Below are 15,132 nucleotides of genomic sequence, written 5' to 3'. Positions count from 1 at the left end.
AGTTATTTAGCCCATTTTCAAACCCCAAGAGAATTAGAGAACACTCTTCCAGGGACTAAAGTTCTTATTTAAAGGTGATTTAGATACTTCGGAACTTTACAGTCAGAATTATGATGGTCTTCAGGCACTAAATGGTACAGTAGGTGCCTCCTGGGATCTTCTTCTGGGATCTTCTTATCTTCTGGCCTGAGCAAGCTGGATACCCAATTCCCAGAGCCTTTTGGGAGAAACTGTGTATCTTACGTACTTAGCTCCTTTTCCTTGGCCAGTGATTTGCATTTTAAAGCACTTAAAGTTTGTAGATCTGGACATCAATCTTAAAAAGCCACTGGGACTTAGACTGCTAAACCAGTTCTGAAAGTGAAAACGGTTAGAAAAAAAAATATTCTGTATTTCAAACTGGACTTTCTAAATCAAGAAATGTTGTTTATGAAACTAAGTAACTTTTTCTTTCCTCAGTATTTTATAATATTCACATTCTGGAGCTCCTTCAGGTCTTTATCTTTACAATTTAGTGGTGTTTTAGGTAGAGTTCTTATGCAAAAACATGCAAATGTAAAGTACTTGTTCTAATTAATGGATACAAATAAGCATAAACACTCATGACTTGATGTAACAAGCGGGGAGAATTTCTGTTATCTTCTACAAATATTACTTGTAGCTTTGTATCCTTCCTTAAGCATGTATCTGTGCCTGCCCAAGTGTACTATTAATTCAAAGAAAGCTGTGCAAAGAGGAGTTGCAGAATTGGCAACAAAGGAGAAACAATGGTAAGACAAACAGAAACCTGAGCATCATTAATACAAGAGAAGAGCTTTATGTTTTTCAATTCAATGCAATTGTGCCACTTCAATTAGTACTTTTCCTTTGGTCCTCTCCAGAATTCCATTGTGTTTACACTGAGTTAGAGGTGTAGGAAAAGAGTTATATCTCTGTGTGCAACTCTTATCTCATTTCCCATCTCAACAAATACATAATTTTCATTTTCATCTTTCTTCCCTCTTAATTTTTTTTTATTTTGTTTTACTTAAACTAGGCATAGGAGTTGCATGAAAAATAATGTAAAATAAGTTTGGATACAGTATTTAAAGTTCTACCTAAAAATGATTTTGCACTGGACAGTGTCGTTAACCGGGAAATTAAATCCAAGCAGTCGACAGTGAGAATAATGTGACTATGACCCTGAGACAGAGCCTGTTCATGTCAAGTGGAAGGACCTCCATTGATTTCACCAGGTTCCGAGTGAGGCACCATCTTCTTACTGCTATACTCTCTAGAACTAAAAAGCCACAAGTCCTGCCACAAAACAATAAGCCCATAAACATGAAATTACAATGAGCAATAAAATCTTGAAAGACTAGTTTCTCTATTACTTTAATTTATACTCCCGTTAACCAATTTTAAATGCACATTAAAATACCAGGTAATTCTGAAGATGTCAGTATGTGGATAATAGAGCCTGCCAAGGCCATGCAATGTGTTTCAGCCATATCCTATCACACTTCAGTCATTTATTTCTTCTTTATTTTAAGAAAGCCTAATTTAAGACTAGGAAAAAAAGCCATCTGAAGACACCTAACTGCTGGATAGGAAAAGCAAAATGGAATCAGAACTCACGCCTGGGAAATGGCCTGACATGCAATAGTGAATGGGTATTCTGTAGCCATGGCCTATGTAGCCTAGCTTGAAAATACAGAAAGGTTGACTACATTATCTGAGATGCTTTCTCCTAGGTTGTATGCTATATTCTGTGAGTCACACAGAACAGCTAAATCCTGCAGTTCTAAATTGGGACTAAAGCTGGGAATTAGCCATCATTCCTATCTGCATGTTGTAGAAGGGCAGCTGGCCCATGATATGGCTTTAACTGCATCTGGCTGAGATTTGAAGGAGCAGCTCCTCTCAGAACTGAGCATCCTATTCATCCTATACCTGTTAGTGCTGTGGTAACACTAGCATGATCCCAAGTACAAAGGCTTATTCCTTCCATTCAGCCCCTCCCCTCCATGAGAAAAATAGGCTACAGTATTAAAACACAATATCCTCAAAAACCACGTTATTAATGCAATTGCAGTGTAAACACTCTAGAAGAAAGGAGATGGAGGCTACACTGCATAGCTGTGTTAATAAGTAATTTCACTCCAGTTAGATGTTGGAAAGAGATGGTTTTAAATAAAACCATTGTAAAAGGAATACAATCTTGCAAATACTGATTTTTATTTTTTAAAAAAACAGTTTCTGATGTCCTTATTCAAGGGATGTAGCACTTGTCTCAGTAAGCAAATCCCACTGTTGTCAGTGGGACCTATTTTCAGACAAAAGTAATAACCTATGATTTTCAAAACTGGCAGTGGCTGGCTTTTGTAGGGACTACTTCAGCCAGACTTGCTTTCTAATTATTCTAGTGTAGAAACAAAGTAACACCTGGATTTCAGCGACATTACTAAACCCAATGTGAGCCAAGTATTTCTTGTAAGCAAGGAAGAAAATTCCATCTCCTCACCATCTGATTGAAATGTCATTGTTTTAATGCTAGTGCTTTTCAACTTTTGGGTTTGTTTTTTAAACTGAAGCACAGTGGCTGTGCAATTGGCTAGTACTTGGCCTGCATACATCCTTCTTCCTTCCTCACTTCTGACATTATAACATAGTATGAGATAATGCCAAAATGTCATTGCATAAAATCATGTAACATTCTTCAGCTCTATTAAAATGAGCCTTTGAAATGGAAAATCTGGTAATGCACATAAAGGAGGTATGCTGAGTCCACATTGCCCATCCTGTTGCCTACTGCTGCTGCTCTGTTGGGGCACCTGTACCACTTCCATTTTAGTCAGCCAAAAGACATGGGTTTCTTCAAAGGATCTGCAGGAACACCTTTTTTCTTTTTGAGTCAACAGCATAGGGACACTAGGCAGACTAGCCTCATGACACAGGTATCTACGCTGGTTGTTTATTCTCTCCCAGCCTCCATACTGTTGCCCTGAACTCACTTTATCCATCTTTCTTTACCTACATTTTATTTAATATTTGTAAAATGACCTGTGTAAAGACCTTCATTCTTCACCTAAGCCCCCATAACTGAAGTTGCTAGATACTGAAGACACAGAAAAAGTAAATTAGGGGGAGGTCATAAAAAGGTCCTAAAGCACCACCTCTGTGTTGGGATGGAACACCTATCAGCTATGTGCTCTGGTGTCAAGTGAACAACTTCCAGTGTGCTTATTTTGTGCTACATACTTCAGAATTTTTCTCTTTTGACCAGATACTGAAAGGCTGTAGGGTGTGATGTTGTCGACATGCACTTGTGAATTACAGCAATGCCATTTGCACAGCTGTATTTAACGACCTGTCAGGTTTCCCATTATGATGTTATGCTGTTATTTTCAGGGTTTATGTGCTGACTATAAAGATGGTTACTGCTTGGTCTGGAAACTCTAATGTATTTTTGTTCATTTTATAAATACAAAATGAAAAAGTCCCCTAATGTAAAACCACTCTCTATTCAGAAAGGAAAAAAGTGACAATTTTAAGTAATATTTTCAGTAGCAGAAAGAAGCAATCAATAACATTCAGGAAGCTTCCTTCTTTGGCCAGTCATTAACTATAACACGATTTACAGCTCTGAGCAGGGTCAGCAGGTAGCCGGAAATGCATTAAGAAGGTGACTGTATTTTATGGTGAGTTTCTTTGTAAGAGAGAGTAAATCTTTCAATGACCACAAATGTGCCCAGAAAATACCATGGTGGGGTGATGTTATACGATAGCTGTATTTTAATGTGTGTAAGTAACAGCAGTAAAACTTCTCCAAATAATAATTCCACGTACTCGTAGGCAGGCAGACATGGTAAATGATGAGCATGGATTTTGCTCCCAAGTGTGTTCAACAGATTCATGGTCCAGTGAATTCACAGCTGACCTTTTTAGAGAGCTGTTACAAGAGGAGGAAATTTTCACTGAGTACAAATGAATGGTTTCAGACTACCACTAGCAATCCCCTAATTGAAGAGCCTAAGTAATCCTACACATACATACACGGTACTTTCAGAAATAAAGTTCTTGCAGGCTACTGAATAAATACTATAATAAAGCAATCCTCTGAGTCCATATTTACAACTTAAATCATAGCAGTCTATGAGGAAACTACTTGCATACTATATGTTGTAACTACCTTTAGGTAACAGCCTCATTTCCTTTTCTTTTTAACCTCTTTCTCCATTAGGCAGGGGATAGGATTTGACAGGGAAGTTCTTTGTGAGTAACAGTAAAGCTTTCATTGACAACAAACAACAAGAAGAGTTACTCTGTGTAACCATACACAGAGTAGTGGTGTGATCTTATTTCACAGGAGTTTATTTTAACCACAGATAAGGGTGTAGCTGCAGTGACCATATCTTTACTCTGTATGAAGTGGCAAATTCTACCCTAATTACACTAAATTGTGCTAATGAGATGTATGAATTGCAAACTGCATGCTGTATTTATATAGAGTCCTCAGTGGTGCTGGGTTCATCATCAATGTAACAGTTAGGAATAATCTCCCTGAAGTCACTATAATATCCTGATGTAAATAGTCTCAGTGAAATGAGAGGTGGATTCCAAACAGATAATTGCAAATTGTAATTGTAGTACTCTTAAAATACAATTCTCTTCATCAAAGCATTTTACAAGAGTATTTTTTGTAAGTGGGATAATGACAGGAGGAGCAGTGAGGCAACCTCTTAGTGTCACTCATTATCTCTATTTCCATGCTATACTGCGATCCCTTCCCGTTCTATATCATCCCATACAGGTTTATGGGAGAAGTACCTAAGCCAACATAAGCTGAAGCATTGTAACCCTTCTCTGATTAAGTACAATTACATGCCACTACAGAAGAACATTATTAGCACAGAAAATTACTATTCCTTGTTATTCTCAGTGACTTCTTTCTCCATGGGATGCTAACTTATTTTATACTATACAATGAAAATCTATAAAGAAAGGGTTTTTTCAATGTAGGGAGTGATGACTGCTACTATCTGTCTTGTACAAAAACACATGCACACACACAAAAATGACAACTACTATGAGGTAATTAATAGCCAAAGCTCCAAGTCCCCTCCTTACATAATCAACCATGGCAGATGTCATTACTCACTTTCAGTTTGGATTATTAGCTTAGAAAAGTTCCTTGGGTCTCTAAGCAGCCACTAATTCTTCTATCAGATTTCTCTGTGCTTCAATTCTACTCCTCTAAGACATGGATACCATCAAAATGTCTACTGCCAAAGGGTGACGAGAACTACTAAGATATTGTGTGAAGATTAGACTGTCGAGGCGCAAGATAAGATAAACTTCTTGAATATACCAATACATATACTCAGCAGCACCAACGTGCAGGAGCCTTGCTGTCTGGCAGTTAGAACTATCCTGAATAATCCTCCAAAGTAAGGATTTACAGTCTTTCAGTTATTAATGACTTAGTCATGGACTACTGTTTCAAATGCTTTCATACTTAGCTTGTCAAGAATATGATAAACCCTTTCCTTTATATACCAGTATCTATACTTGGAATTCCTTCCTTTGCTTTTAGGTCACAGTGAAGAACCTAAGAAAAGAAAGATTCCTAATATCAGCCTTACCTTTTTATTCCAACCCCCAAACTTCTGATGATACATCTAAGGTCCTGCATAGGAATGATCCTTCTTTTTTTAAGCAAAAGCTTAAGAGGATGTGCTCATCATGGAATGATGAACCCTTCAAAGATCACAGAAGTGGGCTTGCTGGCTTTTCACTTTTAAAAAGTTCAAAGTGGGCTGGGATAATATTTTAAAAAAATAAATTGCATTAAATTTGCAGAAAGAGCAGTTACTTAACCAACAGTAACTGTAGGTCTTCAAGATTCTGTAATGATTGTAGATTCCACATTGTGTAGGACAGCAGATGTTTTGGATACTGCTCCCTGTTCTCCTGTTTGAGGATATAAATGCCCAAATGGTAACCACCATCTTTTAAACTTCTCCCCAGCTAGAAGCCATCATTCATGCAGGTTGTGGTAGCCCTACCAGCTACAGCTGTCTCAAAGAATTAGTGGTACTTAATTGTTCTTTCTTCTTATAATCCATACTAGTGTCACTGCAAGGTAAACAGCAACCACTTCAGGATAGTTTGAAAGAGGATTTTCAACTTAATCAAAAAGTAATGGGAGTACCGCTATCCCTAAAACTGGCATCTAACCTAACAGCAAAGTGTGAGGTACAATAATTGACAAGGATCTGCAGATTACTGCCTTGAAGGTCTTCCATATTAGCACACTCTTGAAGTAGAAGAGGGATACTGCTTGTGTCCTAGCAGGAGGAACCTGTGGGTTCAGCAGGAGAGGTACTAGACAGCTGGTAACACAGCAAGATACAACATGCTACCAATGCAGTATTTGTCATTAAAGGGAAGGCTTGACCTTTGCAGTGCCTGACTGTGGCTCAAAATAGACAGGAAGACAACTTGAATCATTTGGTCCTGTCAGTATAATGAAGCAAAGTCCGAAATACATCTGTTACATTCAACTTTTCTTCCATGGATATTAATCATAACTTAGGAGGAAAAAACACACCCAAGAAAGATGATTAGGCTGTTAAGGGAAAAAGGGATCTGAGACCATTTTAGCAAAGAACTGTGGTCCAACCACAAGTCTGGCAAGGTTTAAAATTTCAGATTTTCATAGTTCTTTTCTGTGGTTAGTTCACATTGCTTGCCCTCTAAAATTTATTTATTTGCTTTGTTGAAGGAGTGAAGGAAGCTTAGGGGGAAAAAAAGTATTCAGAGATCTGTTTGCAAAATGGTTGCAGCTACAGGCCATATGTAAGACAGTATCTTACTCTGTTCTAAAGGCCCTTGTAAAAAGGGCTGCATAGATGGGTATTCAAAGGGGTGGGAAGAACCTGAAGACAGTAACTTTTTGAGTTCCATGCCAGTAACAAAAGCGCCTGTAAAGGATGACCCCCAATCCTGGGGTCCTTGGTCAAGTAAGAAGGGAGCTATGGGAACAAAATCACAGTGCCACCAGGTGTTGTGAAGGGGAGAAGGTCCATGCTGCAGGCAGGTAGACAGATCTGCCCTCTTCTGAGTGTATTCCCTGGAGGCCTTCTGCCAGGACACCTCCTCAACAGTCAGATTGCCCTGGAGAACCACACCGTGTAGCATCCTGTGGTCCTGTACATCTTCCTCTGCATTGACTCAAAGTTTTGTTATAGTCTTCTTTCATTGCTAAACAGCTACAGGAGAAAGTGATAAAAAGCTGGAGCTATTTCCTTCTGATTAAGAAATATTCTACCTATTACTATCAAGTATAGAGCATCTACAGACAGTAGGTTCTCTCTGAGACTGTCTGTTAAGTGTGAGCTTAGACTACCCACCACTGGAACATTAAAGGTACACAGGCCATAAATAGAGAAAGGAAACTGATATGACTAGGCCTAACATAGGCTATCACAGCTTTTATAATGCAGTTGGGACAAGATAATGTGACTAACCTACTTACCCCATCAATCTCCCATTTTTACTCCCTTTCCTCCTTTTTGTTCCTCCTTTTTATTCCCTTTAGAAAGGGAGTTTCTAAAAACCTTTTACTTCCCATCACTTTTGCATCTCTGGATAAGACACCATTCAGAAAGGTGTAGCAGCAGTTTTTCTTCCTGGCTTGAGACTGACCATAGTTATTAATTCAAGAAACAGTCTCACAGAAAGCTTCTAGGGAGATTTCTAGGTAATTCAAAGCTAGCTAGAAACTAGGAAGCAATTAGAAGAAAATTTCCTGGACGTATTGGGAAGCCATTGCAGAAGTCGGATGTAGCTAAAAACAATTTAGCATATTGCTAGTTAATGCAGCCATCCTTGTTTGCGCCTTCTTCTAAGGGCTATAGTCACTGGCAACAGAAATGGCCCAGCTGAAATTACAGCAAACAGGGCTGTCCTATCAGCCAAAGTAGTTTATAGCTTTAAAGTTCATTTTGCAATTCTTACAGGACAGATGAGAGTTCAGGATTCAGGCTGGTTGGCAACCCCAGAGAAGTATCGCTACCAAAGCGTTTAAGACTAAGCCCTTAATCCTGCTTAATTACTAAGACAGACGAAAGACCATTGGATGACAGACAGAAGAATGAACACCTTGTGTATTCTCACTTGAACTTGCTAAGAATGTGTCCATTACTCAAGCAAGATGCCCCTACTGCACATCCTAGAATATCATTAAATTGACACTTTTGTTCAGCAGCCACTTGTAGCATTTTCTTAAATGAATAAATAAATCCCATTTCTCACACATACATCTTCACAATCAATGTCAACTTTGATCCTTCTACCACTGCTGTGATTGGTATTGAAGGAGAACATTACAGATCACCACTCAGACTATCTTCCATTATTTCTCCATCTATTCATGCAAGCAAGTAGATTCACATTTGTATTAAAATCAGGTAAATTCATAAAACAACTCACAGTATTTATATTTGCTTAAAGCTTTGTATGATCGGGAGTTCAGAGACATAGATTGAGATTGTTAAATACACTTCTTGCTATAAAGAAGCACGGCATGGTTCTCTCAGTTATATCACTGACTTGCCAAGGGACATTTCATCTCCCAGTAAAATGTTACTATCCACACAACAGGAGCATGGGAGGCTTTGTCAGGAAAATCCAACCCATGAAATCATTAATCTGGAAAACTCAGCTTTAATTCACGTATAGTACCCATAAATCTCTTTTAATAAGACTAATTGCTAACTAAACCTGGAGACCAAATTGTATCACATGGAATTGTACTTCCTTGTGAAGGTACACTATTATGTAGAACCATAACCAGATCCTAATATGCTAAATTCCACTTTTTTCCTATTGAAGTTCAGGAACAAATCAAACCTCATACCTCTAGGTGTGAGCCACTCTCTAACCAGCCTCTTTACACTTTTATGGAAGATTCAAAATTACAGACTCATTCTGATAGTCTCATTAAGTACGGCACTACTACTAATGTGAGAGTGTCTCAAAGTCAATGCTGTAATTTGGTTACAATTCATAGGAAGATGACCGACTGTTGCCATATTTGTATTAGAATTGAGGCCATCAAATGTCTCCCCTCAACAGTGTTCCTTTCCTCTTCCAAATTAAAAGCAGTCAACTCATCTGTTCCTTGCTATTTTAAAATAATGAATTGTATCAACATTTCATTGAAAAGTGAGACAATGGTTTTACACTTTAATTATATCTAACTCCCATGCAAAAACACAAAAAAAATCTAGTTTCCTTTCTAGTTACTTGATTTGTAAACAGTCAGTTTTTGCAGAATCACCAAAGGAAGTAAGAAACCAAGAAAATATTTGGTACAAAATATATTTCCTTCGAGCTATCTTTAACTGACAACCAAAGCTGAAATATTATACATACTAATCTGAGTTTGAATCAATAAGTGAATGATTTCCAGAATCTATGCTCTATCACCCTGAAGAAATGAAGTGTTCCAATATATTGCTTTCTAAAAGAAAAACTACTATTATTGTTCCAATAAATAATTATATATGGCTGGTTAATTCTTCAGAGTCGGCACCAGACTGAATGATTTTGAAGAGTGTGTGCAGACTGTTTAAAACACTGCTGTAGCTCAGACAGCACCACTGTTTTCACTGACAAGCAAAATGCACCAGACTGGGAGTGATGCTGCAGCCTCCTGAAGTCCCAAAGTAAAACTAGAAGAAATTTTATAGTTAGTACAAAAGTGAGCAATGCAGGAGTAGCAATTAGCAGGTTTATGTTTTGTATTATTCAGGCAGCCAAACTAAGCGATCACCAGTCTCAACGTATGAAATAGACCCCTATGCGATTGGAGGATGGCATAACACACAAGCTTTTCAGAAAGTTTAAGATGTGTTTGGGTTTGAAGTTTCATATCTCTCAGTTTCAGGCCATGGACAAATAGTTCATGGCTCTTACAGATGGGTTCTGCCCATCAAAGGTTATTTTTGGACATATACATAAAGACATTTGTAGTTTAAAAGAAATCTTAAAGTTGTAATGAAGGAAATCTTAAAGCCCGCACAGAAGAAACTAGGGACGCTTGAACTGCCTGTGTGGGCCATAACAAAAGCACATGGTGATAGCAGGAAGTTTAAAATCAGGTTTTGGCACTCATGCCCAAGATTGTCAATTGCTTCCTTCTTTTTCCTTGTAAATCATTACCAAATTCATGCATTTCCTCCGTGGGAGTTGTTTCTCAGTTCTTCACAAACACTGCCCCAGTGTTCCTTTTGAGTCGGTGTAGCTTTGCCAGCTGGTCTATGTTGGGGCATAATCCCATCAACGGGATCCTTGCAAAAGGCAGGAGCAGCATTATCAGTCTCTAGCAGTCTTTTCCCTTTTATAGTAAAATGAGTTGTGAAAGGACCTACGAACATGGGATTTCTCAGAATCTCCAGGAAACAGGTAGCCTTGATTTGGTGATCTGTAGCCAATAATGAATCGCAGTGGATGTAGATCTTTATCTGGAATTAAAGTTGTTTTACAACCTTTATCATAAGGGAAGAGAAGAACATTATCTGCTCCTTCAGCAAAGTTCACTCATTATGTGGTAGAGATGGACTTCCTCCTCTTAGCTAAGATTAGCACTATCACCTTGTAAAGTAACTTTAGACTTGGTAAAATTCAGTGAGGGTCATGAAAACAGTGTCTTCCCTGGGCGAGAAACACTTATGCCCTTGTATTAACATGTAGTCCACAATTTCAGTAACAGGATGGAGTTCTGGCAAGTGAATTCTGTGATCACAAATTAGATTTAAGCACCTTTGTATTTTATGCTTACCAAAGCCCACTTTTATGATGCTATGAAAAAAACAGGAGCAGTATGAAGAGAATCAATACAATCAGACACACAAGAGTATCAAAGTTTATGCACATCTATTTAAAGTAAAAGAAATGGTACAGAATAGTTTGAAATATTATTGCCTTTGCCACCCTGAAAATGCTTGCACTACTTCAGTGACACAACATATTCATAGTCACAGCAAAACTCAGCCAAACAAAATATATGAAAAAGATTATTTAAATGTGTTTTAACCCATCATGAACTACTTTGATATTTCATATCAGAAAAAGTTTATGTGGTGAAAGTATGTCATATTATAGATTATTTGATTATTATGCAAATCACTGTGCATAAAGAAAAGTATTCATTCTTCATCCTTGAGCATTTCCTGAAATTTAATTTGGAACCTAATTTGCATTCAATTAACATTTTAAAGCACTACTAACTTTCTATTTTGTTTGGCTACATGATTTAAATCATAAAAGCAATTCTTCGCTTTTAGAAAAGGTGAGAGATGGGAGAGTGTTTTATGCATCAGTAGTATATACGCAGATCCAGCCATTGATGCACCTTCCTTCCTGCACCTGACAACTCTGCCCCCTCATGTGCAAGGCTTGGCGCTAAGAAAGACCTGAGCCACAGTTACTGTAGTGAGAGAACTTGTCAGTCGTGATTGCTCTCTTCTCTGTTGAGCAGTGCAAGAAGGGAAGTTGGGAAAGACAGTGTGATGGGTCTTGTACCTCATCTCTGCCTACATCCTCTCCTACATGCGAGATACACATCAGTGATTGTAAGCCACTGGTTTACAGTGGAAAAAAACTGTGTCCAGATGAACGTATTATATTAGAAGGGGATTTAAAAGAATTTTTCTAAAAATCTGTCCCAGAATATAGGGAGTCTGGGATTTGGGGAATGTAGTGAAGTATGGTTTGATTTTAAGAACTACTCAAAGACAAATGCGCACAGGATCCACAGCATTTGTTAGGACTTGACTTAAATGCATCCAAAACAGAGTATTAAGCAGAAAAACTTACAAATGGCATATTCTAACCTAGGCATATTGTGATACACTCCTAAATGCATTCTTACACAACTATACATGAAAGAAGAAGTGATAGTTCAAAGAAAGACAGTGACTTTGCTTTGAAGTAGGCGAAAAGTATTCACCCAGCCAAAGCTGTGACAGACAAACTCTAGCAACTCATCCTGGAGTGTTTTACAATGCTGTTACCCCCAATTAGTAATCTCTACACTTGTGGTTGCTCCCCTAAGCAGCTAAAGAGCTGTACTCATGTCAATCATATTAGCTTAGATGCCAGTTTTGAACTGCAGTGACAGTCTTGGACAAATATTCCTTTCTAATATCTTTGGGGGTGGTAACTTCCAGCCCTGGGACAGGACAAACAGCTGTGGAAAAGAAACATCTTAGCAGATGGTGACAGCTGTTGGCTTCAGTGCACATCAGTCAGCAACTTCAGCTATAGCTCAGACTGCCTTGCAGCTATCACCTCTCAAGTGCTAATTAGCATCTCATGTGAGATCTGATATGTGACTGCTAACATTACGGATAAACTTAATATGCACTAACATATCCTTTGTGATGTGTCAGTCTGAGATCATAACCATAAAATGCATCCTTGAAATGCTTTAAATACGGTTTTCAAAGACTCCAAAATCTGGGTGCTGCTGAAAAAAATGAGTTGTTTGTTCTGTAAAAATTCACGGGATCTCTCTCTTCTGCTGAGGCTTAAAGGTTGCAGAGTTGAATTTGAAAGAAACATGACAGTCTGCAAGAAAGGTGACCCCAAATTACCCTTGCTGTCTTCATGGCTGGTTCAGTGAGTTGTTCATAATTGTCCTTCTGGGCCAATTCTTGAGGATTTGTGCGAGGTTAGTTCAATATTCAACATGTAGGGGTAATACGGGGCTCTCAGAAAGGAGGTCTCTTTCCATACTAGTCTAAAAGGTCCTCCTTCTTGAAAGTTTGAGTCATGACTGTTTCCTCCCTAATCTTCTAAGGGTGTTCCCAAGTAGAAATTTCTCACGCTATTACGACTAGAATACCACAAGCATTCCCTGATCACATATGTTTCTTTATATGCTGCAAATTAAATTATTTTTCTCAATAACTTTAAGCTGAAATAATTAGGTCTGTTTAGAAAATATATTTTTCATTCATCTTCTACTGGGCATCTACCTGGGTCATGCAAATCAGGAACGCTGAAATTTCTTGAAAGCAGGTGATTATGTTCTCCAGGTTTCTTCCCTTGCTATCAACATTAGGAACTAAACATGCATAACAATACACTGCAGCATCTTTGACAGTCCAAACCAATCTCAAGTAAATCTGAAAAGCTACTATATGCTACATCAATATGTAATTAAGCTCCAGGTTTGTAGATGTTGATTTTCATATGTGCTTTTCACAAGAATTTCAGTGCCAGTAACTTGTGGGTTGAAATACTTCATCTCATTTGCACTAGTATTCCTATCAAGATAATCAGCATTTTGGGTATTTCAAATGACTGTCGGATTGTAACTGTTGTCACAACAGTGAAAATATCTGATGATAGATCAAATCTACAGATTCTTAGGAATAGCTCACACAACAGCCAATATTTTCTAGTACTTTGAGGAAATAAAAATCATGTAGCAATTTTTATGGTACATTTATGATAGAACTTGAAGCACTATTTTAGCTTATAATATATAGCTAATATACATAAATTAATGCATATTCATCTCAACTGTACTGAAAACACACTGAACAAAATAATCACTGAATGTTTCTGTGTATCCTGAATGAGGAATGTACTGTCAAATCAGCTCCACAACTGAACAAAAAATGGAGGCTGCTAAAGTTTCCTGATTCCTCTTCTAAGTAGAAACATCTACTCAAATGGAACAGTGAAGACTCAACAAAATAATTCTGTTTCAAAGAAAGAATAAAATAATTTAGAGAAAGGGAGCACAAAAAGATCAGGTGTTAAATGTAGGTCAAAAACAAAATAAAAAATTGGCAGTCTAAGAACTACTAGTGTCTCAGGCAGCTTGAATCCTGAAATGTATTACAGATCCACAGCTAAAAAGAACAAGCTAAGGCCTACTCAGACCACGCGATACTTAAGGAGTATATAGCAATACACATGTTTTGGAGGAGTTCTACCAATACTGACCAATGCCAGGCTATTGCTAGCCAATTTCACTTTTGCCTATCAAATTCAGCTGCTGTTGCTTATTTAGATCCCTTTAGATGCCTACTAATTATTTACCATTTACTAAATCTTACTGAAGCCAAGTTAGGATTTAATCTTTTTTCACTCACTGTTTCTTGTTTCCAAAACAAAAATCAGTGAAGCTTGCATGTTAGGTTCATGTTTCGATTAGGTTCCTTTCCTAATACAGTCTTAAATTTGTAAGAATGGGATTATCTAGAAGTGCTGCATCAGATAAGTAAGTTCAAACAGTTAAAAATACTGCTTTTCAGTCTTCCCTTTCTCTTTTCTATACACAGAACACACACATTCACAAAGTAGCATCATGTTACTTTTACTGAGAGAAACCAGGAATGTCATCAAAGCAATTTCTTTCTCAGAAAACAGCCACGGTCTTTGGACAATGTATTGACAAAAACCTTGCTATGCTTCACTATAATGTGATGCTGAGTACTTGTGTACTTCAAATCTTTGTGATGGATAAAAAACCTAAAACCAAAAAATCTCCTCCAAACCAACTATATTAATTCCAGTGAAAAGAATCTTTAATAAAAAATAAGATTTTTAAATTACATTTACCTGGAACAAAGCTTCCCTGGACCACCTCCTTATAAGCCCACCAGCCTTCATGGATTTTTGGTGAATTTTGTTGAGCTAGAAAGAAAGAAAGAAACCATAAAATTAAGGCAAGGCATAGGAAATATTTAATTATATAAGCTTTGGAAACTCTAAACAGCGTATCATCTTCTACAGAAGAGCCATTCCTCAAGTTCCCAAGTGATGTTTATTCAATTTATTGAATTATGCTATGCATCTGTATCTTAGAGGACCTTGTCCCTGTTTCTCATTCAGTAAAACATATGCAGCTTCTGAAGAACTGATCACAACTTAAAAATACAGGTAGAAAATCAGGATCTGCAGCACTGCTGATGGTTTCTGTGCCACCCATAAATTCATTATGGGATAAAAATACAGAGAAAAAGAGTGCGCTCATACCAATATTTGAGTCCAAGCTGGTGGACTGAAAAGCAGTTTCTCCCCTTCCTTTCCTAAGTTCTCCAACAACCTCTCACTTTGAATGGGAAG

The 15,132-nt window shown here is 37.7% G+C and overlaps 1 protein-coding gene across 1 annotated transcript in view; it reads right to left on the bottom strand.

Moving 5' to 3' along the window:
- The window catches only part of CA10 (carbonic anhydrase 10), a 212,572-nt gene that overhangs the window by 158,052 nt on the left and 39,388 nt on the right, over positions 1-15,132 (bottom strand). The window contains exon 4 of the mRNA XM_075043860.1: positions 14,626-14,700. Coding sequence (XP_074899961.1) covers positions 14,626-14,700 — 75 coding nt within the window. The remainder of the gene's footprint in view (positions 1-14,625; positions 14,701-15,132) is intronic.

This window comes from Buteo buteo, chromosome 13 (genome assembly GCF_964188355.1).
Source record: "Buteo buteo chromosome 13, bButBut1.hap1.1, whole genome shotgun sequence".
Taxonomy (NCBI): domain Eukaryota; kingdom Metazoa; phylum Chordata; class Aves; order Accipitriformes; family Accipitridae; genus Buteo; species Buteo buteo.
Note: the sequence above shows the minus strand (reverse complement) of the source record. Positions and strands in the feature narration are given on the sequence as shown.